The sequence below is a fragment of the Ptiloglossa arizonensis genome, chromosome 3 (assembly GCF_051014685.1).
Source record: "Ptiloglossa arizonensis isolate GNS036 chromosome 3, iyPtiAriz1_principal, whole genome shotgun sequence".
Taxonomy (NCBI): domain Eukaryota; kingdom Metazoa; phylum Arthropoda; class Insecta; order Hymenoptera; family Colletidae; genus Ptiloglossa; species Ptiloglossa arizonensis.
Window position 1 is genome coordinate 15,472,290 of NC_135050.1, and position 23,950 is coordinate 15,496,239.

The 23,950-nt window shown below is 34.3% G+C and overlaps 3 protein-coding genes across 6 annotated transcripts in view; 2 read left to right on the plus strand and 1 right to left on the minus strand.

The window, feature by feature from the left end:
- Positions 1-864: 864 nt before the first annotated feature.
- LOC143144385 (uncharacterized) lies at positions 865-14,226 on the plus strand. 4 transcript variants are annotated; one of them, XM_076306728.1, is made up of 7 exons: positions 865-1,508; positions 2,196-2,678; positions 2,758-8,204; positions 8,277-9,138; positions 9,245-9,619; positions 9,704-11,278; positions 11,353-14,226. In XM_076306728.1, the coding sequence occupies exons 2-7, from the start codon at positions 2,282-2,284 to the stop codon at positions 11,601-11,603; spliced, it is 8,907 nt and encodes a 2,968-aa protein (XP_076162843.1). In that variant the 5' UTR covers positions 865-1,508; positions 2,196-2,281; the 3' UTR covers positions 11,604-14,226. The 4 variants fall into 4 exon arrangements, with proteins under 4 accessions (XP_076162843.1, XP_076162847.1, XP_076162845.1 ...); XM_076306732.1 differs by having other exon boundaries at positions 9,248-9,619; XM_076306730.1 differs by having other exon boundaries at positions 865-1,126; positions 2,131-2,678.
- Positions 14,227-14,681: 455 nt separating this feature from the next.
- Glyrs (glycine--tRNA ligase) lies at positions 14,682-17,427 on the plus strand. Its single transcript, XM_076307310.1, has 4 exons — positions 14,682-14,967; positions 15,205-16,885; positions 16,968-17,155; positions 17,228-17,427. The coding sequence occupies exons 1-4, from the start codon at positions 14,746-14,748 to the stop codon at positions 17,339-17,341; spliced, it is 2,205 nt and encodes a 734-aa protein (XP_076163425.1). The 5' UTR covers positions 14,682-14,745; the 3' UTR covers positions 17,342-17,427.
- Positions 17,428-17,448: 21 nt separating this feature from the next.
- LOC143144669 (uncharacterized) overlaps positions 17,449-23,950 on the minus strand; it is a 68,922-nt gene continuing 62,420 nt past the window's right edge. The window contains exons 2-13 of the mRNA XM_076307311.1: positions 23,673-23,771; positions 23,493-23,591; positions 23,310-23,408; positions 22,654-22,767; positions 21,615-21,720; positions 21,384-21,478; positions 20,652-20,771; positions 19,751-20,065; positions 18,771-18,934; positions 18,536-18,694; positions 18,093-18,257; positions 17,449-17,707 (exon numbers count right to left, since the gene is read on the minus strand). Of these exons, the coding sequence (XP_076163426.1) occupies positions 17,553-17,707; positions 18,093-18,257; positions 18,536-18,694; positions 18,771-18,934; positions 19,751-20,065; positions 20,652-20,771; positions 21,384-21,478; positions 21,615-21,720; positions 22,654-22,767; positions 23,310-23,408; positions 23,493-23,591; positions 23,673-23,771 (1,690 nt within the window). The 3' untranslated portion in view covers positions 17,449-17,552. The remainder of the gene's footprint in view (positions 17,708-18,092; positions 18,258-18,535; positions 18,695-18,770; positions 18,935-19,750; positions 20,066-20,651; positions 20,772-21,383; positions 21,479-21,614; positions 21,721-22,653; positions 22,768-23,309; positions 23,409-23,492; positions 23,592-23,672; positions 23,772-23,950) is intronic.

Below are 23,950 nucleotides of genomic sequence, written 5' to 3' on the forward strand. Positions count from 1 at the left end.
TGAATAATAGCCTTTATAACATCAGAAAACAGGTAATTGTTGTATATGTTTTCCCGAAGAAACATCTTTTTGCGAATAATTAATTTAAACATAAGAATATGTGTGGTAAAAACTGATACTCAAAGGTGCAAAATGTCTAAAAATCAATTAAACGGAAGATAAAGACACAATATCGTCATAGCTGGATAAAATTTGAAACAGAAGTATTAAAATATGTGGCCTTCAAGAGTGCACAATCTAAAGATATCTTTATATTTTGTCACACACTTTTGTACCTACTGCCTGAAAACACAATAAGCTGTAGTCTCAATTTAAATCTTTCTTGTGTGAAATGTAAAATAAATTTTTTACTTTAGTAATTTACAAAATATTTCTATTTCAAATTTTACATATCACTCTACTCTAAGTTGTCTATTTCAGTCTTATTTTCATTGTGACAAGATATTTTAAATATTTATATTTTATTTTCTGAATATACAACTATTCTATTTCTTAAATTTTTATATTAATTTGAAATATTACTTTATTTACATTAATTTTTACATCCATTATTTAAAGTAGTATTTCAAATGGTATTCAGATATGGATATATTTATTTCAAATAAATTAGTCCAAATTAAATCGTATTTCTATTTTCACGAGAATGCAAATAAAATAGTATTTCCGAATACAATTTCAGAAACTTGATACAAATAAAATAGCATTTTATTTGAACAATAATAAATCAGAGTTGCAAATAAAATAAATTATTTAGTATTTACAATTTGAAAGGCATATTTTACCCAGCTGTGGGTGTCGTTCCCTCGCGATCACTCAGCGGATGTGTTTTATAGCGCAGCCAAGATGGCGTTCCACCGAGTGGAATATACTTGTTAGAAAAAGTGCGTGAAAAAAATGCCGCGGAAAGCTTGAGAGCGACGCGTGCGAACTTAAGTGAACTTTTGGTGGTAAAGTGAATTCTCGTAACCTCGTCATGCAGCTTAGGTGAAAAGGAATCGGGTGCCGAGGTCAAAACGATGCGTGCATTAACCCGAGTGACGAGGCTTGTTCGCTGATCTTCGGACATTGCGGAGAACCGTGATCGTCGAGCGGCGAACAACGACGCTATGGCGTCCATCAGACGTGTGTATGTGTGTGTCATTATTTTTAATCCGTAATTAACGGCTAATTAAGCAGTCGTAAACGCGGATCATTGGTAGAATTTGACGTGTGCAAGATACGTGACGACGCCGGTTGCAAAACGACGCGACTTCCTAGTGTTAATCGTCGAGCCGGATCGGCTCGTCCGAAAACAAACATTCTGAGCTGCTTTCATTCTCCCTGTTTGACAGCTTCTGCCTTAAATAACTCGGAACATTATGAATACTTTAACGCGACTTCTTCGGTTACGTTGTCACAAACTTAGTTGTGCGTCTGCTATAACCCTTTCGTTAAACAGTACGGTCCAATTTATTACTGTTAGAGTTTGTTCGTGAGCTCGAGAATGTGACTAGCTGGTCTCTCAACAAGTGTGTTTAATTGCAAGTGTTCTAGAATGATTCATAGTTTATATTCTATTTCGAAACACTTTGCCTTCTTAAGTTTTTATATACCTCAGTAATATGTCAACGCATGCAATTTTCTATGTAAACATTTCTATATATAAGCTCATAATTATTCATTTCTTTTCTGACATTTAGACATTTTAATTTCAATATTGTTAAATGTTTATTTGTGTTGCATCATATGTAACAAACTGAACTATTTTTTGTTTTACTTTCATACGAAATACAAATATATTTATTATATATCTTTATTGTTTAAGACAATTGTACGTAATATAGCAATGTATTCCACGAATATACAATGACTTACTATCCATTTAAAATTATTGTATACAATGTCCCAACATTGAAAATTTAATAAATTGTCAAATCTATTGCATATCAAATGCATGTATAAGATACAATAGTTTTATTTTGTAATATCTGTGTTGTATTATTAGCATCAGGTTTTGATTTCCTTTACTTGTATATTATTTTGGGACTAAAATTTTTAAATTTTGTAGTCTTTTTTATTTGATTCATTAATGCAATGGATTTTAATATTTATTAATATTGATTTTACAGAGGAATACATTTCTTATTACAGGCATGAAAGGATATAAAATTATGAGTAAATAATATAAGCGATGCACAGAATAACATAAATATTAGTGTTACGCAGAAAAGTGTCAAGACATTCCATGATTTCATATAAAATTTGACTAAAACACATTGTGACTTAATGAACTGTACACAACATGTCTAATAGTTTGGACAGTTTTTTAACACGTATTGGGGATGTCACTATAGAACGCGTGACTCCTCGCTCAGGCTCTAAGCCTAATGAAGCATTAATTTCGAATGAAACTTCAACAAATACAAACATGAACAATATAGAGCCTCAAACAGGAAATGATGAAAGTTCAGAGGAATCTAGTGGTGAAACATCTGATGGAGAACATGAAAAGAAAAATGATACATTACAGTCAGAAGAAATAGAAGAAATACGTTCTGAAGGTTCAGGAGACGATATGGATTTAGATGAAACAATTGATTCCCAAATTGGTGTACGAATGGAGTCAGAACGACACCACTCTCAACCCGAAGAGGATGATGAGGAACCAGTTAATATATTGGATACTTTACCATTGGAAGGTTTGTATAATATTACTTTTTATAATTAGCATATAGAGTAGTATTATATCATTCTCATAATTCTCAATTATATTAAAAGGAGCTCCAATAGAGGGTCAAGAAGTATCTGAAGCTGATTTACTTGGGAAACCAATTTCAAAAGATACAGATGATGAAGAAAGCATAGAACATGAAAGTGATAAACATGAAGGTCATTCCATGGAGGATGAAGGTGCTGAAAGTAATAAGAGGCATGCTGATTCAGAGCTTTCTGATACAGCCAAAAAGAAACAAAGGAAAGATGATGGAACTGAAGGAAGTGCATCAGAATGTGAAACAAAGGCAGAAAAGAAATTAGCAAATATGAGAAGAAATATTCGAGAAGTAATGGATGAGAATCAACTTGATGAAGCTACTTTATCTGCCCAGCGACAAGAAATGGAACGTCTTCGAAGGGTACTAGAACAACAAAGAATTATTCGTGAAGTTCAACGACAGATAGCAATAAATAGGCAGAATAATAAAACACAAACAAGAGTAATCAGTCTTTTACAAGGAAAACAAAATCAAGCAGGAACTACTATTTCACAATCATCTTCATCATCATTTTCACCTACGCCAGTTCGTTTACCAAATACAGTGCTTCTTAAAGTAAATTCTGGATCTGGGACTGGATCTCAGACAACTTCTAGTATGCAAACAAATCAAATGCAAAGAAGATCAATAGATGGATCTCGTTGGCAAAAGGGCAGGGGTGTTTACCAAGGGGCACAAACATCAATTTCTCGAGTTCCAAGTCGTCCTATTGGTCCCAATATGTTACAACAAAGAATTCGAATGATGACACCTTCTGTGAGCATATCACCTGTAGTTCCCAAAAAGGAACCTATGGATAGAACTGAATATTACTCAGATTCTGAACTTTCTGATATAGAAGCTGAAGAAGCATTACGTGAGAAACAGATGCATATTACTAAAAAGATGTCTACTGGGTTGAAATCTCAAAAAACAGCTAAGGGTAAAGATGTAGTAACAATATCTAGTTCTAGCGAAAGTTCAGATGATGACTGTATAGTTTTAAGCGATCCAAGTGGAGAAGAAGAAACGGACAACGAAGATGATCCATCCAATTCTGGCATGCATACTAATGATAGATATAACATTCCAGATGAACATGGTAGAGTGTTAATTAATGTGGGTCATCCTGAAACTGAGCCTGATGTGTTTTTAGCACCACAAGTAGCTCGTATTATTAAACCTCATCAAATTGGTGGTATTCGTTTTCTTTTTGACAATATTGTTGAAAGCATTGAAAGGTATAAAACTAGTTCTGGTTTTGGGTGTATCCTTGCTCACAGTATGGGTTTAGGGAAAACTCTTCAAGTTGCTAGCTTCTGTGATATTTTTTTTCGATGCACTACAGCTAAAACAGTTCTTTGTATCATGCCTATTAATACATTACAAAACTGGCTAGCAGAATTTAATATGTGGTTACCATATGAGGATCCTAATGCTCCGGAAAAACACAGTAAAGGCTTAAATGTGAAATCAGAACCTGGGGTAGAACTTAAACAAGAAATTAAAGATGACTGTGGAAATCAAAGTGATATGTCAAATCTGTCAAGGCCTATTAGTACAGAATCAGCTCATCGCTTTGGACAAGAAAATACATCCCAACCTTTGAATATTATGCCAGAAAATCCATATACTCATCAAGGATATGAAACTCATAACATAATACCTGGCTATGTGCAGGATAATATATTAAATAAAAATATATCAGATCCACACGTACATACAAATGAAAATTATCACAGTGATATTTCTCAAAATACAATGTATAATACAAGCTCTAATCCAATATCTAATTTTGATTCAATGAAGTCAGAAGTAAATTGCCATGGTATGCAACAGAGATCAAGTATACCAGAAACAAAATTTGGCGTAGAAAGTCAGAACTCTGGTAATATGTATCCTGGTATAGAAAATCGATCGCAAGCTCCTATGTATCCAAACATAGAAACACGAAATTCTAGTACTTTGTATCCTGGCACAGAAAATCATCACACTGGATCAGTCTATCCAAATTATGACAATTCTACTAATACTTTCTCTAATTATACAAACCGACCACCTCAAGAAGCAGATCAAGAATCAAGAAAAGAATGTTTTAAGAATGCTTTGCCTTCTGTAAATACAGAAATTAATGTAAAAAAAGAACCAGAAGAAACAATTAAGAAGGAGGAAGGCACTTGCACAACGAAAGAGGAAGTACTGAGTGAAGAGAAAAAGGAGATTGAAAAAGTTGAAACTCCATTTAATGTAGATGCTCCCATTGGTGTGGAATTAAGACCAAGACATTTTCGACTGCATATCTTAAATGATTCTCATAAAACCATGACAGCAAGAGCCAAAGTAATTCAAGATTGGCAAGTAGGAGGTGGTGTTTTATTAATAGGATATGAATTATATAGGCAGTTATCTTTAAAAAAGCCAAATAAAGCAAAAAGAAAACGTGGACAACCTTTCAAGGACACTGTTGATGTTGAGGAAGAAGACAAAAATAAAGGATTATTAAATGAGATGCATTCAGCTCTAGTTAATCCAGGACCTGATTTAGTTATATGTGATGAAGGTCATCGGATAAAAAATTCTCATGCTAGTATTAGTATGGCCTTGAAACAAATGCGCACAAAACGTAGAATTGTATTGACTGGTTATCCATTACAAAATAATCTCCTGGAATACTGGTGCATGGTTGACTTTGTCAGACCTAATTATCTAGGAACTAAAAGTGAGTTCTGTAATATGTTTGAAAGACCTATTCAGAATGGACAATGCATTGATTCAACACCACAAGACATACGATTGATGAGGTATCGTGCACATGTACTGCATGCTTTATTAGAAGGTTTTGTACAAAGAAGATCGCATTCTGTATTGCAAGTTTCTTTACCACGTAAAGAAGAATACATTCTTCTGGTTAGGATGACACCGCATCAACGAAAATTGTACGATACATTCATGAACCAAGTTGTTAAAACACGTGCTGTTCCCAATCCATTAAAGGCTTTTGCTGTATGTTGTAAAATCTGGAACCATCCTGATATTTTGTATCATTTTCTGCGCAAGCGTCAAGCCAATGAAGAAGATGATTTAGATTTAGAAGAAACAATTGGTGAAAAGCCTAATGCTGCTGGTGGAAAACGTTCAAAGGCTCGTCAGCCAAAGGGAGAGTCTAAAAAAGGAAAGAAAACAAATACAACAATAAAAAATAAACCTGCAGCTAGTGTGCAACCTAATGCTTCTTCATCATCTAATACTGATAACATAGAGTCTGATAATTCACATACAGCTCCAAAACAAAACAGTTATTCAAATTATTCTATGCCAATGAATAATTCAGGATATTCAAATTCTATGCCACAAAATTCTTATCCTCATGGTTATCAGAATTACAGGTCAAATGACCAAAATACATATTACAGAAATGATAATAATCACGGAGAATATAATGAATTTTACAATAATCAAGGACCACAAAGATATGGAAATCAATCATTTCAAACATACACACAAACTCCAGGATACAATACTTCGCAAAGCTATACTAATCAGTCACAGAATTATATATCAAACAATGAACAACCTGCAAATAATCATTCACAAAGGTATCCAACTGCTCCTCCTAATTCAGAATTTCGTTCAGACCAAAGTCAAGGAAACAATTATGAAGTATCTGGAATGTTTTCACGTCAGTCTTATCCTTATCAAGATCATGGACGTAATTATGCATCCAACTTAAATCAAGGATCTAATAATTATCCTCAAGTTTCAAACCAATCTTCTTTTCAATCGCAAATGCCAAATCAATCTGCAAATATACCAATACCAGATTATTCTCCATATACACCTAATCAGGCTCAAAATTATAATTCTGCACCAGGTCAGACTACAATATATTCACGAAATGAAAGTCAACCATTACAAAACTCTACATTAGGATATGGTGCTAATCAGCAAAGTCAAAATTCGACCTCTCAAACTCCAACAACTGGATATCTTTCAACTCAACAAGGTCAGGGTACAGCACCTGGTCAAAATCGCGGCTTTTCACCTAATCAACAAAATCAAAGTCTTGCTTTACAAAGTTCTTCCCATACTTATACTGGCACACAGTCACAAAATATGCCACTATCTAATCAGCCTCATAATTATCCTACTCAAGTAAATACTAATCCTACATCACAAACGCCTCTTTCTTTTAATCAACAGTCGCCAAATCCAATGTCACAAAGTCAATCTCATCCATATATGACAAATTCATCAAATCAAGCTTCAGTTCCACAGAGTCAAATGCGTGGATATTCTACAACAGCCCAAAATCAAATTAACGTGCCACAAAATTCATCTTCATATCCCACAGGACAATCAGCTACAAATGCTCCTACTCAAACACATGGATATCCTCAAGATCAACAGGGGCCAGTTCCAAATGCACAGAATACTATGCATGGATATTCACATCTTGTATCTTCATCAGCATCACAAAATCAATCTTCATACCCACCTACTGTACAAAACCAAACAGGAGCTTCTTCAGGTCCAAATCATGCATATGGTTCTAATCATCAGGGTTCAACACCATTGCCACAGACTCCAACTCATAGATATGGTAGTTCTCAACAGGGACAAGTGCAACAACCTCAGAGTCAGTCTCTTACCTATCCACAAAATCAACAAGCATCAGCCTCGACATTAAATCAAAATGATCAACTTTATCCCAGACCAGATAGTCAACAACAAGCTCAAAATTATACATCAACATCTAACACATCTCATGAATTTTCAACCGATCGTCAAGGTGGAAGCTCATCTACTAATTCAACAAATAACTATCCAGTAAGCCAAAATCAATCGCAGAATATAAGTTATTCGTCAGATGGTACACATCAAAATCAAGTAGGTCAAATGAAGGGACCAGAAGATCCTTATTGGCAAAGAAATTATTCTCAACCATTTCGATCTGATCAATGTAATGATCCATATTATCGAGATGTAAATCCTAATGTGAATCGATATCAAAGTAATTACTTCCCATCACAAAATTATCAAAATCAATCTTATGATTATAGCAGTAGTCATAATTCAGATGTAAATTCACGTTCAGATGATTCAAAACCACAGCAGTCTACTACTCATATTCAGAATTCAGGATCTTGTGACAAAAGTAGTAAAGAAATGACTGCAAGTGTTGGTGTACAGAGCCAGCCAATACATCAGAGTAATGTTTCTACAAGCTCAAACTATAGTTCTGAATCAAGTTGTCAAACACCAGTGTCTAGATCTGTACCAAGTCTTGGTTCATCTCACAGTCCTCGACTGAATCAAAATGATTTAGCAAAAGAAGACGAACGAGAAAAGGAGGATTTATTAGATAAAGATAAAGAAGACAAGTCAGATGATGAAATTCTTACGAAAGATGAAGAAAAAGATTGTAAAAATTTTTCAGGAGGAAAAGAGGATCCTGGAATTCCATACGATTGGGTAAATATAATGTAGATGAAGAATGAACAATGCTAATTTAGAAGTGGTGCTAATTAATTTTTTTATTTACAGGCAACGGAATTAATGAAGGGCTATGTACCAGGGTTAATTGATGCGTCTGCAAAAATGACAATTTTCTTTTGTATTTTAGAAGAAGCAATTACACTTGGTGATCGTGTTTTAGCATTTTCTCAATCATTATTTACATTGAATCTCATTGAAGATTTTTTAGCTAGAAATAGTTTGAAACATCCAGATGGACAAACAGATGCTTGGATTAAAAATGTAAATTATTATAGATTAGACGGAAGCACTAGCGCTTTAGAAAGAGAAAAACTTATCAATGAATTTAATAATAATCCAAAAATTCATCTTTTTCTCGTTTCAACACGTGCTGGTTCACTAGGTATTAATCTCGTTGGCGCAAATCGTGCTATTGTATTTGACGCTTCTTGGAATCCCTGTCATGATACACAAGCTGTCTGTAGAGTTTATAGATACGGACAACAAAAACCTTGCTTCGTCTACCGCTTAGTCACTGACAATTGTTTGGAAAGAAAAATATATGACAGGCAAATTAGTAAGCAAGGAATGGCTGATCGTGTTGTTGATCAATGTAATCCGGATGCCCATCTTTCATTGAAAGAAGCAACTACATTATCTTGGGATTGGGAAGAGGATAGTCAAGTACAAGATTTTTCACAAACTAAGGACAGTTACTCTGATGAAGTCATGCATCGGGTGTTAGAACGATATTCTTCGTTGCTTACGAAGCAACCATTCCATCATGAAAGCCTTCTTGTTGATCGGAAAGATAAGAAGCTCAGTCAAGCAGAAAAGCGATTAGCTCGTCGTGGATACGAACTTGAAAAAATGGCTGCCAATTGTTCGAGACCTAGTTACAATTATGTACCTGGAAATACTGCAACACGGGGTACGATTCATTCCGAAGTTTATTTTTTTCAAACGCTTATGTTTAAATTGCTTGTATTAATTTTATAACAAAATTATTTTACATTTTATATAACATATTATTCTAGCAGGTGGATTACAAATTAGAGCAATTCGTGGTGGTGATAGCAGTACTACATCTAAGCCAGTGGCTTCGGTTAGACCTATGCAACAACGCGGTGCCGAGGGTTTAGGCTCACGTGCCGTGACTGGAAGTCGGTGGATACCAGCGGAAGTATGGCAAAGACAAGGAATGAGTGCACAAGAAATGACATTACCTTTAGATGTTGTTATTCCTACTAATTCACCCGATAAAGGAAGTATTGTACTGAAAGCTGGTCAACGAGTCATGGTACTGAAAAGTCCAAAAGGCATATATATGCAATTAGAATCTGGAAAAATTATAGCAATTCGAACGGCTCTCAAATTAAATCAACAGAAACGAGAGGAAGAACCGAAAAAAGGTGCGCTACGATTTTAATGTTAAAATTGTTGTTTATTTTCGAGATTAAATTTTTGTTTACAATACATATTTTTATATATTATAGGTGTATCTTCAATGACACAGAGAAATTCCAAACCAGAAGTCGGATTTCCATTGAGAAATAATTCGGCCATTTCTATAATACCGAAATCATCCTCAAGTAACCAAATAACTGGCCGTTCAATCAATAAACCAGGAAATGCTCCTAATTATAGACCGTTTGCTGACAAAGAAATTTCGAAAAGACCAAAACCTGTTGCTACTGCAACCGCTAAACCTTATTTGAGTCAAGTTAATTTAACAAATCAAGTTTCTCTTTCAAGGTTACCTAAAGTAAAACAAGAACCAGTTGATCATTCAACACTTGGAGAAAATTCAAATTCTTCAGATGGTCAGGTTAGAACGGAACAAAGGGTTGAGGAAGTTAGATTAGAGGATGTGGTTGCCGAAGTAAGTTCAAATACAGATTATAGTCCACCTAACCATAATCGTGTATCTAATTCGGATACCGATATGTCTCTACAAAAGTCATCTGAAGAAAATAGTCAAGTATATACTTCGGATACTGTAACTGCACAAGGCGTTCAAACGCAGCACGATCAAACAGAAACGGAATTGACATCAAAAATTAATAAGCAATGTTCTCCTTCAATTGAGAAGCAAGTTACGAAAGCAAACGATACATTAACCAATTATGGACATACTTTTCAAACTCAACAAGAAAAGAGAGATACTTCTAATGAGGAAATTATAATTGAAGATCCGCCGCAAGTATCGCCTCAAATACAATCCCAAGTACCGCCGCAAATACAACCGCAAGTAGCATCACAAGTATCGCCTCAAGTTCCACCGCAAGTACCACCACAAGTACAACCACAAGTACAACCACAAGTACAATCACAGGTGCCACCACAGATACTTCCACAGATACCATCTCAATTATCATCGCAAGTTGGAACGCAATCAACATCGACCACACCGTTACCATCATTGTTAACACAACAACCTACACCATCGATGCAAGTGCCACCAACACCCACATTACGAGGTACAGAAGGCTCTAAAAGTATAACAGATTCAACTATTGGCTCCTCTGCTACATCCATGTGTACTGGAACCAATGCCATGACTTCTCCAAAAACAGCAGAACCAAGTATGCGTGAAGCGTCTGTGCAAGGTGAACCGAACGTTCCACAAGGTTACCCTTATGCCCAATATCCTCGATATTATGATTATAGCGATCCACGATCGCGTTCGTTATCCACTCCTTATGGTACATATTTCCCTGGTGTTCCACCTCATGCAACAAATCCTAGATTACCAATAGACACTGCTAAGACGCAACCAGATTTAGGAAAACCTATAGAAGAGAGGTCAATGGTGAATGTGCCTCCAGTATATTCCCAAGTACCCAATACTACTGCCAAAACGTTAACAAATACAACAGAAACTAAAAGTGCAGAAGCGGTGGTAACTACAACGGTTGCTACTACTACCAGGGATGATACACACATACCCACTGCGTTTAGTCATCCTACGAGCAGTCGTTATCCTGGACCTTATCCACCGGGACCGTACGATCCATATTCGCAGCATTATCCCCCAGCACCCGGTTCTTCAGCAGCTTATCCACCAAGTGGTAAGTTTAAATCTTTTGTATGATATTATTTATGCACGTAATAAATGTGTGTTAAAACTAAATTTATGATGTAGGTGCACCTGGATATCCAGCATACGGCGGGCCGACTTATAATACCGAGTACGCTCGTATGTATACGGCATTTCATGGTCCTCCTCCACCAGCAGACCCTTACATACACAGAGGTTACGCACCTCCTTCTTCACACCCGCCTAATTATTATCCTCCATTCCCACATCCTCCGCCACCTTATCCGAATTATTCGTTTTTATCGCCATATCCGAATCCCAATATGCCTAGTGAGCCGCAACCACCTGCTCAGTAGGAAAGTTCAGTGGTACTTCGATACACGATTAGTTTAATAATTTTGAAAATTGTCGCATATTGCGAAAGTTTGAAGGCTGTCGCGGTTCAGAAGCTTAATAGACTGAAGCTGTAAAACGCATTGATGTAAATATTTAGTCACAAGTATTGTATTAAGATAATCAATTTACTTAGGTACTTTTCCAGAGTACCAACTCTATGTCGAAGGAGATGAGAAAATCTCTATTAACTTTGAACTGTGCAATTTGTTGAAATGTTCAAAATATTTAGCCTGGAATGCTATGCCGTTTTACGATGCGTCTATTCGACTAAATAATATGTCAGTGTTTAAAAGCGTATAAATGATCCCTTTGCTTGATATTCTACAGTTTCAAAAAGATCATGTTTCTTGTACTTCATGGATCTTGACTTTATACATTTATGAAGTGTTTAATTAAAACGTAATTGTAAAGGTTAAAAATACTTTCAATGTACGAAAATGTTTGTTATTCATCATTTCTTATTCAAAACGAGATAAATGAAGGTTGATTTATAAACGCAGATGATACTGGGAATATTAAGCGAGAAAGAAGTTTGTAACTTTTAAACAAGTAACGTAAAAAAGGAAGGAATGCTGTACACTATTGTTCAGCTTTGTGCATAAATGCTACACTGATGATCACTTTTATATATACTATAAGAAAAAAAGGAGGAAAATCATTCTGATTAAGCACAATACTCGGAAAAATATAAAGTTTAAGAAAAAGGTAAAATACATTGTTCATAAAATTTTATACATCAGCATTCCATCTTCGATTTTATATACACTTAAAATAGAAGTATGCATCGTGTTAAAATCAACTGATTCTTCCTCCTAAGTTAATGTAAGAAGAGTGATGGATATTTATGAGTTATTTACAAAATGATATTATTTAAGATGATAAAGAAGCTATGGACATTTTGGAAACAGTAGCATAATATACATAACCATAGAATTTAATACTTTTAATACTTCGATTGAACTATTATGTACATTTTATATAATAATAACACTTTTTTAATTATATGTTATTACATTATTCATCACTCTTCCATAGAAGTAAATTGCATTCTACGCATCGTTATTTCGGTTTCCATAACTTCAGCCATTAATCCTTAAATAATGAAATTGGGCTTCATTTACACAATATGCTCTGAATCTGTGTGTCACCTCTGACTTTTTACATACATTATACGTACAGTATTCACATGGAACATTTAGCAGCCAGTATACAGTTTACAGCATCCTTAGCAAGTTGTATATGATTATGTATCACTACTAAACGTTACGATTTCTGAAATAGATAATCTCATAGTAGCATGTAGGTTTGTTGTTAACTAGGATGTCTTACAGTTCATGACTGTCTTGGAATATAGATAAAAGAAGGGCAGGGAGAGCCATGATTTTCAGAAGCGACTTTTCAAACTCGGAACTGTGATATTTTGTCATATTCTCGTGTAACATTTTTGCTTATATATTTTTATTTGGAATCAAAGTTTAACTTTGATCCTTGCGTGAAACTAATAGAAGTGAGAAGTTGTAACTGAGGTTGTTAGTGTACTGGATCGGAATTGCGCATTTACGTTAACGTAAGTTAATCGAGAGTATGTACACGAGATTTTTAATCAATTTTCCAAGTGGGATATAGAGCCGCATACGTGTTTATCATGGTGCTCCCTTCAAATATTATAGACGAATTATTATAGAAAATAAGCACTCATGCTGGATACTATTAGTATGTGTTTTTTATTGAATCTGTCACGTATTTGCTACATGCAAGAGACACAAGCATCTTACATGTTGGTACGTGGTTATGGTTGCACGTTCTCTAGGTTCTAAGTGTACAGGTATTACATGACGCGATATTAATGTAAGATGTAGATTTACAAATAAGTGACAGAATCTATTGCAAAATACATACGAGATTATATTTACGGAAGATAAAACAATTATTTTGTCTCTGTTATAGCTTTTTTGCCATTTACATACTTGTAAATACCCATTATTTACATTTCATACTTTATTTATTACTATACATTATCCATTATTATCGCTTTTTTGATGTCAGAGTATTGCTCTTATGTAAAATAAATTGTTTACACTGATCAAGAGATTGTTTTTGATTGTAGTGTTGTTATACAGAGAAATTGAAGCATATATATAATTGTTTGTATAACGTTTACCCTTATGTCTGACCAACCGTTTAACTTGGAATTAACACATGGTGCATGTAAATGCGTAGAATTAAGAACCTATTACTTATATGTCAAAATGATAAGATTGTAATTAAGAAATGAATCTACCTGCAAAAATTTTAACATCCCTTGTGGTAGCACGAACAAAACACTCTTGAGTACACACTTTCCTCTATGCACATTATGGGATTCAATGTGTCACATGAAAGCTGGTTTTATTGAAAAGTTATAATTAACGAATAAATTTGTAGAAGTAAAATATCATATTCATCTCAGTTTTTTAAATAAATCATTTTTCTTTAATTGTAATTTTTCTATAAACCATGCTATGATGGTGTACAAGGAAAATAAAATAATTTGAAATTAAGAGAAACAATTTTTTTTTGTAACAAGTAAGTTGGTTTGGTGATACTTCACTAATTTAATAAAAAAAAAATGAGAAACTTATAACTGCGTATAATGTGCGTCATATTTTGTATTTTTTATTTTTTTTCATTAGAAACTTTTTAGTTGTATCTATAACATGTTATTTGTTTTGGAATATATTCTTTATGAAAAAAATATAAGAATATCGTTATAGATAATAAATGTTCTTTATTTGTAGTGTTAATATTACATATTGCAAGATTTCAAAAAATAGCGTTACAACGTGTTTTTAAGTATATATTTATTTTGTATATTTCGCGAATACTGTTATTTGAAATATTCTGTATATAAAGCAATTAAAAATACATTCTTTAGCAGTAAAGAATTAATATAGTTTCATATAGCTTTTTTATTCTAATTCTACAATATAAAATTATTTGAAATTATATCGGCTGATGCCGCCAACAGTATTGTAGTATTAGAAATCGGTATATGCGACCTCTCAAGTAAGAGGTATTATGGAAGTCGCGTGTTCATCGGTATTAAAGTAACAGGAATCACGAATGCAGTCCATTTCGTGCAATCTACACTTTCTTTACAGAACAACCGCACAAGCCATATGCAAGACTATTTTAGTTAACAATAAACAAACTTTTCGAATATTTCTCATTACTGCTAGGTTAACTCATTCTAGAAATTGGAAAATTACTCAAATTTCATCCGATATGTGTGATTCCAAGATTGAGGAAATCTTGTCACCTTTTCGAGCTAATGTCAAAGAACAAGTAAGTACCATATGGACAGTAATTATTCAGTTTTAAGTGTTGTTAGACTTGCAATAAATTATAATTTATTTCTAAATTGACAATTAATTTTTATTATCATTGATATTAAAATATGTTGAATTACAAAATTTAATCTTGCATTTCTTTACTATTATTATTAACTATTATTTCTAATTTTTTAGATTTTTTAATTTAAAATTATCTACATCAGAAATTTATTGTGTTTGTTGTTTAAAGGGCGAGTATGTTCGACAACTCAAATCCAATGGAGCTCCAGAATTGGACATTAAAAAAGCAGTTGCTGAACTTAAACTTCGTAAAAAGTTGTTGGAAGACAAAGAATTATTGTTTTTGGAAACAACAACATTTAGCAGGGCAAGAATGGAAGACCTTTTAAAACGTAGATTCTTTTTGGATCAATCTTTTGCTATTTATGGTGGAATTAGTGGTCAATTTGATTTTGGACCTATGGGTTGTGCATTAAAAACAAATTTAATAAATTATTGGAGAAATTTCTTTGTCTTGAAAGAACAAATGTTAGAAGTTGATTGCTCTATTTTAACACCAGAAGCAGTACTTAAAGCATCTGGACATGTTGAAAGATTCGCAGATTTAATGGTGAAGGATGTGAAGACTGGGGAATGCTTTAGATTAGACCATTTAATCAAAGCGCATTTAGAAAAAATTATTAGCAATAAGCAAACCAATGAAAATACATCTATAGAATGTAAAGATATTATTATTAAATTAGATGGAATGACAAAAGATGAAATGGCTGCAGTTCTGTCTAAATTTAATATAAAGTCTCCACTCTCTGGGAATGATTTAACAGAACCAATAGAATTTAATTTAATGTTTGGAACTGAAATTGGTCCATCAGGTCATATAAAAGGATTTCTGAGACCAGAAACTGCACAAGGTATCTTTGTAAATTTTAAAAGATTGCTTGCATTTAATCAAAAAAGATTGCCATTTGCTGCAGCTCAGATTGGAAATGCATTCCGTAATGAAATTTCTCCAAGGTCTGGGCTAATAAGAGTGAGGGAATTCACTATGGCAGAAATAGAACATTTTTGCGATCCCAGCGATAAAAGTCATTCTAAGTTTGAAACAGTTAAAGATTTAAGCTTACTATTGTATTCTGCTTGCAATCAGATGGATGGAAAAAGTGCAGAACATATAACTTTAGAAGAGGCAGTACTAACAAAACTTATAGCTAATGAAACATTAGGATACTTTATGGGTAGAATTTATAAATTTTTAATCAAAGTTGGTGTCGATCCAAAAAAATTGCGTTTCCGTCAACACATGGGAAATGAAATGGCTCATTATGCATGCGATTGTTGGGATGCTGAATGTTTAACTTCTTATGGTTGGATTGAATGCGTTGGTTGTGCAGATCGCTCTGCTTATGATCTTACGCAACACACGAAAGCCACTGGAGTGAAACTTACAGCAGAAAAAAGGTTACCAGCTCCAAAAAATGTTGATGTATGTGAAATAATACCAAATAAAGTTTTAATTGGTAAAACTTTTAAAAAAGATAGTAAAATAATTCAAGATGCGTTAGCAGCATTAACCGAGACTGAAATTAATACCATGGAAGCTGATCTTAATAAAAACGGAGAATGGTATTTAAAACTTCTTAACAAGACAGACGTAAAAATTACAAATGATATGGTTCAGATAAAAAGATATCAGAAAACTGTACATATCGAAGAAATAATTCCTTCTGTAATTGAACCTTCCTTTGGTATTGGACGTATAATGTATGCTCTCTTTGAACATAACTTTAGAACAAGAGAAGGAGATGAAAAACGAACTTATTTCAGTTTACCACCAGTTGTGTCACCTTTAAAGTGTTCCGTATTACCACTCGGTAATAATGACGAATTTGTACCATTTATAAAACAATTATGTAAGTATATCTGTTTTCAAAAATATATTAAAGTTGGAAATGTTCCAAAAGTGTTTATTTATGCATTTTTTATTATTTATAGCCCAGAATCTCACAAAAGTAGATGTTTCTCATAAAATAGACGATTCTTCTGGCAGTATTGGACGTAGATATACACGAACAGATGAAATTGCGATACCATTTGGTATTACTATAGACTTTGATACTTTGAAGTCACCTCACAGTGCAACGCTGCGCGAAAGGGATAGTATGGAACAAGTTAGAATAGATGTGAGTAAATGTTTTGAAAACTGAGAAAGAACGAGTAATGCGAGAAGAAATAAACTGTTATTTTAATTGTAGTTGGATGTACTTCCAAGTGTAATAAGGGACTTATCTTGTGGTAAAATGACATGGTCTGAAGTCGAAGCAAAGTATCCCAAATTTGAACAACAAGAATCAACAGAAATAGAATAATAAAAATATTTAAAAAATTTTTCATATAACTTATTTCTAATGTAAAAGTAAAAATAAATTGCTACAGTAGCAATTTTTATTTTGCATTAATGTAATTTGCATTTTTTTTAAAGCATTTTCTTTATTAGTATCTTTCACAGAAGCTATGTTTATTGTACCAATAATAAAGCTTTCGCTTTCACAGTAATTCTTGGCAATATGGGTATATTTCTCAGAAGCTGTAGAAGTCAATGTCAAATTTAACATTCATTCTGTCAAAATCATGCTTAAAACAAACCATTAAGCATTTTATACTTTTTACCCAATTTTCCTTATCTACGTCATCGTGTATTACTTCTTGAAGTTGCATATTAACGCGACAAATACCTGAAATACACACCAATAGTTAGTCACATATATATATATATACACAAAGGGTCATGAAATTGGTAGTACAAGCGGAAAGATAGTAATTATACATGAGAAACTGAATAAAAAATATACAATGTATATAAGAACATTAAGAATATTTACAAATGTTAATAAAGATAATCTAGATAAAATCCGTTGAGTTAAATGCTGATAAAGTGCACAAGTACTCGATAAACTTTCAGTTATTCTTCTCGAAAACGAAGCTTTGTATGAAAAAATGTTACTCTATATGTTTGATTTAATTTTTCACGTAGAATTACTAGCTTTCCGTTTGTACCATCAATTACATGACATCCGTCATATTGCAGATATACAAGTAAGTGATATATTAGATAATTACTGCAATTGCCCGATCGTATTTGACAACACATAGCGCAAAGTGTTTTCAACGTCCGAATTTCGCCAATAAATTCGAAAACTTGAAGCAACGGTAAATTAAGGAACAGCTTTTTTAATTGATTATCCAAGTTCTCCCGATTATGCCATATTTGTAGGCATAAATATACTGAGTAACGTTAAAACAGATATTCGCTCAATTCTAATTTCTTAAATCAATACAAAGGTTATTACATAATTAGGATATTAATTATATGAACACAATTCGATAAACAAAAAATTATAAATATAAGTAGTTTTTAAATTACAAAAAGGAAGAAATATGTACGCACAAAAATTTTAAATTATTCTAGAATAGAAACATTTATAAAGTAAAATAAAAAAATAAATTTTCATTTTAAAGAGGAAGATTTTGTACGTAAATTATTTTGTTTTTTTTTCGATTACCTAAAGTATTCGAATACCACGAACAAAGTGTTTTAATCGTGCAATCGAGAAACCAGGGTTGCCGAAATCTCAGATCGACACCAGTCGATAATGTGAATGTATGTATCCGGGTGCTTTTTGTAAAAAATTTTTTGTGAACATCGTACTCTGGCATTCCGACTAAAAAATTAAAATTATTAACATATACAAATTCAATGTGAAACATATCGCTGATTATCATAGCATTGTTTCATACTAATAGCGTATTGTATTTTCAATGCTGGTGCCAAGAGGTGTGCTTTTTTCCAAGCTTCGTCTGGTATTAGGACTACTCCGTCATTGTTTGCAGATTTAGCGTTTAGCAAAATTTCTTCCTTTAGACACAGCAATTGCAGCCACTCCCAATTTTGTCGAAGTTTCCTGCAATCGAATTAAATGTATATATTAGACGCTACTGCTATTAATAATACATTATAGGTTTATCATCGAGGTTTGGAGATTTATTCTCTACATAGAGCATTTCAGTTTTATGTTATCGATATATTTCAAATTACATTTGCGAGATTTTGGGCAATTTATTGTAAAAATATTTTTTTAGATCGATACGCTTGTTAGTGACACAAATGGTTTATAGGGATGAGCTTCTACGTTTTCTACGTTATCTACATTTTCTACATTTATCGACTGTAGGTTGAATATAGTTCCCAGAACTACCGTTCTTAAACGAAAAAGGTCGCTTTAGAAGCATCGGTATTTAAAATCGTTCGACGTCACTACCGTAAAATAAAATGTTTATTCCCCATCTCGTTTGTGTATTATACGCGTATATCTGGTCTGTGTATTCTATACGTTGTCTGTGATCTGATCTCGCAACGACATGTTCCACTTTCTCATATCATTAACCTATTGTCGATAATTTGCTAGATTTCTATTCTTACCGCAGTCACCACTAGATGGCTATATATATTACTCGATTTTGCAAAAGTAAAATTAACGCGAATCTTCTATATATGGGAATCACTTAAATAATACTTAACGTACTCGATTGTAAATGTTTTGCATACGCAATTAATAATGCAAGTTTTCAAATTTCTCTCATGTAATCAATGGTTTTGTTGATTATACGATTCAATCTAAAGTGAACGATCGGACTATTTGTCAATTCTAAATCAATGCAGTAGTTGTATAAAACGAGTTTAAAACTAAGGTAAAGATTGTACGACAAATATATAATACTTGGCCAGATTGATAAGTAAATCTCCCGTGGGTGTCGCTATATACTCATAGTTTATGGACAAAGTGGTGAGACACTCCAAACAACCGATCGCACGAAACCAGTCGCATTTCTTGATTTTTTTATCCGCATAAAATCTTGACCCAACGAAATGGTCGCCATCCACCGAGATGCCTACCATTTTCTCGAACGCGTGCCAACAATACACGTATTTCATTGTTTCACGAGAGTTGTACAATGCCAATAGGAGTCGTACACCTTCGTCTGGCGTTAATGACAAATCTTCCAGACAAATAGATTCCAGGCTATTCTGTTTACTACAATGTACGACATAAACGTAAAATAAGTTTCACTGCGTTTGAACAGACGTCTCTTATTTTACTAGGATTTTACGATTTTACGCGTGTACCACCGATTCTATGCGATGTTAACGGTACGAGTGAAAATTTGTCAAACTTAAGATTGTAGCTACAGATTTATGCAATTTGCGATCTTCGATCAGTACGCACATATACAATCGGTTTCAGTCAAGGATTCTACGGTTATTATTCATATTTTGAATGAAAAAAAAAAAAAAAATTAGAAAGTTTGAGAGATCTTCGATTTATCAATATTTTAAAGTAAGAAAATTAATCGAAAATGCTTGTAAGTTTCCTTATCGGACAATGTCGGTACAACGAGACAAGTTTTCACGATAAAATAAATATTGGCTGTCTGCAAACATTTTCTCGTTCTTACATATTGATCGAGAGAATCGAATCTTTCCACGGACTTTTAACGATTTCGAACGAGAGAATAACAATCTCGAAAAGTTTACAAGTTCTGTGTCGCGTTAGTTTTATCGCGTACGATTCACGTGTCAATTATTTACATTTGTGTATTTATTGCGCGTGATTCGCTTACCGAATGAGCCGCTCGAGATTGTTTATCAAGTTTTTCCGGCTAATGCGATCAAAGGTTTTCAGACGTATCAATTCATTCCAAATATTGATGGTTTTCTTGCCCGTTTGGCTACGTGCCAGTCTGTAAAAATGTAAAATCGTTTCTGAATGCTTGAATTACGAACCAGAAACGCAAAGACGAAGGGTTTCTCGAGTTAAATGTCGCACGAAACAGTTATAAGATAACAAAAGACACTCGAGACGTATCGTTTGTATCAGTTCCACGAGATCCGATATCGTTGAATTTCTATTTTTTCGATATCAATGATACAAAGTTTACGAAAGACACGGTATTTTCTTTACTTAATTCCGTTATCTCTGATAGGAGCACCGTATTATAATGTCACGCAATGGATTAATTGCATAACCTTGTTCCGTGAACAGATGTCCTTTGGACATTCAGGTTCGTTCGGAGAATGTGTACAACTAATAGTTGAACAAAGTATATCAGTACGGTTCCTTGTTGTGGTGGCCGAGAGCAGACATACGATCGAAAAAGTGTTAACGTACCGATTCAGCCGTGCTCAAGAGGTTAAACTCGCCACTCGCCCCGCTTTCAAGAACCACCGTGTACAGATACCACGAATCCGCGATTCGATCACGGATTCAGTTATCCGGGTGGCAATACGCGGCGACTGAGAACAGAAGAAAACCTCCGGGTGTTTTTCAAGTGGTAGTGCCACGCGATTCTCACTTGGCCAGTGTCACGTTGAGGGCATGATTTACATCTTTCTGGTAGAAGCGTGAGTTTCTTGCGGCGGTCGAGTACAAGTGCCAGTAGAAACGGGCCTGGGCATAATAACTTTTTAATTACCAACCGCGGCACGTTCAAGCCGACCGACATCCATAATTGAGTTCTAGCCGTTCGGGTTAATTGAGTTCTCGACTTACGGATTCGCCGGGTTTCCCCCGGTGATATACGTACCTCCCTCGAGGGCAAAGGCAAATTCGATGGAGCCCTTGGAAACGCGGCTCTCTCGCAGTGCAACATCATTTCCCAGTGTTCGCGAGATTTGCTCGCGAGTCGCGTTCTGTGAAACGTTATGCGAAATTTTTTAGATAGCGGTTACCAAAGAACGAAGCGATATGTTTAGATGTGATAACGAGTAATGTTTGTATAGAGGGACGAGTGTGGAGGTGTACGGAATTATCGAGTGATTTAAACTTTCAGTTTTCGTTATGATAACGGGTGTGGTGAGTATGTAGGGAATTATCGAGCGACTCAAACTTTCAGTTTTCGTTATGATAACGAGTGTGGTGAGTATGTAGGGAATTATCGAGCGACTTAAACTTTCAGTTTGCGTTATGATAACGAGTGTAATGTGGTGTGGTCTAGGTATTGGTGAAGAGAGTCAGAGTGACTTCAACTTTAAGTTTTCGTTATGATAACGAGTGTAATGTGGTGTGGTCTAGGTATGGGTGAAGAGAGTCAGAGGGACTTTAACTGTAAGTTTTCTTTATGATAACGAGTGTAATGTGGTGTGGTCTAGGTATGAGTAAAGAGAGCCAGAGCGACTTAAATTTTAAGTTTTCGTTATAATAACGAGTGTAATGTGGTGTAGTCTAGGTATGGGTGAAGAGAGCCAGAGCGACTTTAACTTTAAGTTTTCGTTATGATAACAAGTGTAGTGTGTTGTGTTCTAGGTGTTTTGTATACGATATGGGTGAAGAGAGTCAGAGCGACTTAAACTTTAAGTTTTCGTTATGGTAACGAGTCTAATGTGGTGTGATCTAGGTGTTTTGTATACGGTATAGGTGAAAAGTCAGAGTGAGAGAACTCTGTTCGTTATAGAGCGTTAAGAGAGAGAGTATACGTGTATTATAGAATGAGAAGAGAATGTGAGAGAAGTAGACTATTGTGTTATCCTACAGCCAATTCTTCTGTTCACCAATTATACTTTTCTTATTTATCAGCGTGGTTTATTACGATCCATTTTTAGATCTTTTAGCAATGGAAACGTTACCTAGGAAGCTGCTCGAGATGCTCTTCGACGAATGGTTTCGATTCCTCTGTTACATCGTAGCACACCGAATAGTTCTCGCGCGAGGAGGTACGAGTAGTCTTTTCGCCTTTGAAACTTGAATCAAGAAATAGAGTAAATTTGTAATCGTTTCAATTGTAGTCGTCTTCGACCCCTTAAGAATCGTATTGTTTTACAAAGAAACATTCCCGAATTTTTTTACCATTTTAGTGACCGATTGTTATACGCGATAACATATCGCGATTAAAATGACAGAAAAGGTGGTATTTTATAAAATATCGCCCTTTTAAATAGTAAGATAAACATGTTCGTTACAGTTTCTTGGATGTTCCTTCGTCTGATGTATTAACCGAGAAAGATGAATGAACATTGCAAAGTTTTAACGCGAAACCTATTTTATATAGTATTATACTGTACTATTCGCATATATATGTACAGAATAACTTCATTTTACACAGTTTAACTTGAACTTTTACTATAGTAATATCTAACCGTTCGAGTATACTCGGTTTCGTGTAAATTCGTGCAAAAAGACAATTAATTCTGGATGGAAGGAATTTTACGTACAATCGAAACCGAGTTAACTCGGGTACGGTTCTTAAGGGGTTGATATTATTTTACAAGATTGTAAATATTACCCGACACCAGGCTGCAAGAAGTTTTCGGTGAATGAATAAAAGTCGATCGATGCGATGTCGCAAATCGACGGGTTTTCACAGACGTGATCTGTCTCCTCCCTTTAAAAAATTAACGAGTCAAGATTTTACGATTCGATGTTACACGGATTTTTAATATTTCTTCGTAGAATTGCAAATAGTTACCTGTTGTACAGCTTTTGAGAATCTACGTTGGACGAACCGAATTCGAGCGACACATCGTCAGTCACTGTCGATGTTTCGCAATTGCAAATACTCTCCTCTCTTTAAAAAATTATCGAAGATTACATCTTGCACAATACCAGATCGATTTTTAATCATTCTTCGTCCAATTTCAAGCGTTACCTGACGCACGACTTTCGAAGATCCACACTGTATAAATCGGTTTCGTTCGATGCAACGTTACACACTGACCGGTTCACGCAAACGGAAATTCTCTCGTCTCTGTAAAAGTGAAAATTGCAACGATTTTTGTAATACTTATTTTTCGTACAAGTGCAATTGTTACCCGATGCAAAAGCTTTTGAAGTCTGTTGTCCATCTACTGAATTCGTCCGATACACTGTGTCCAACAGCGAGGTCGCATTCTTTTCTTTTAAATATTAAAATAATAATAAAAGGTA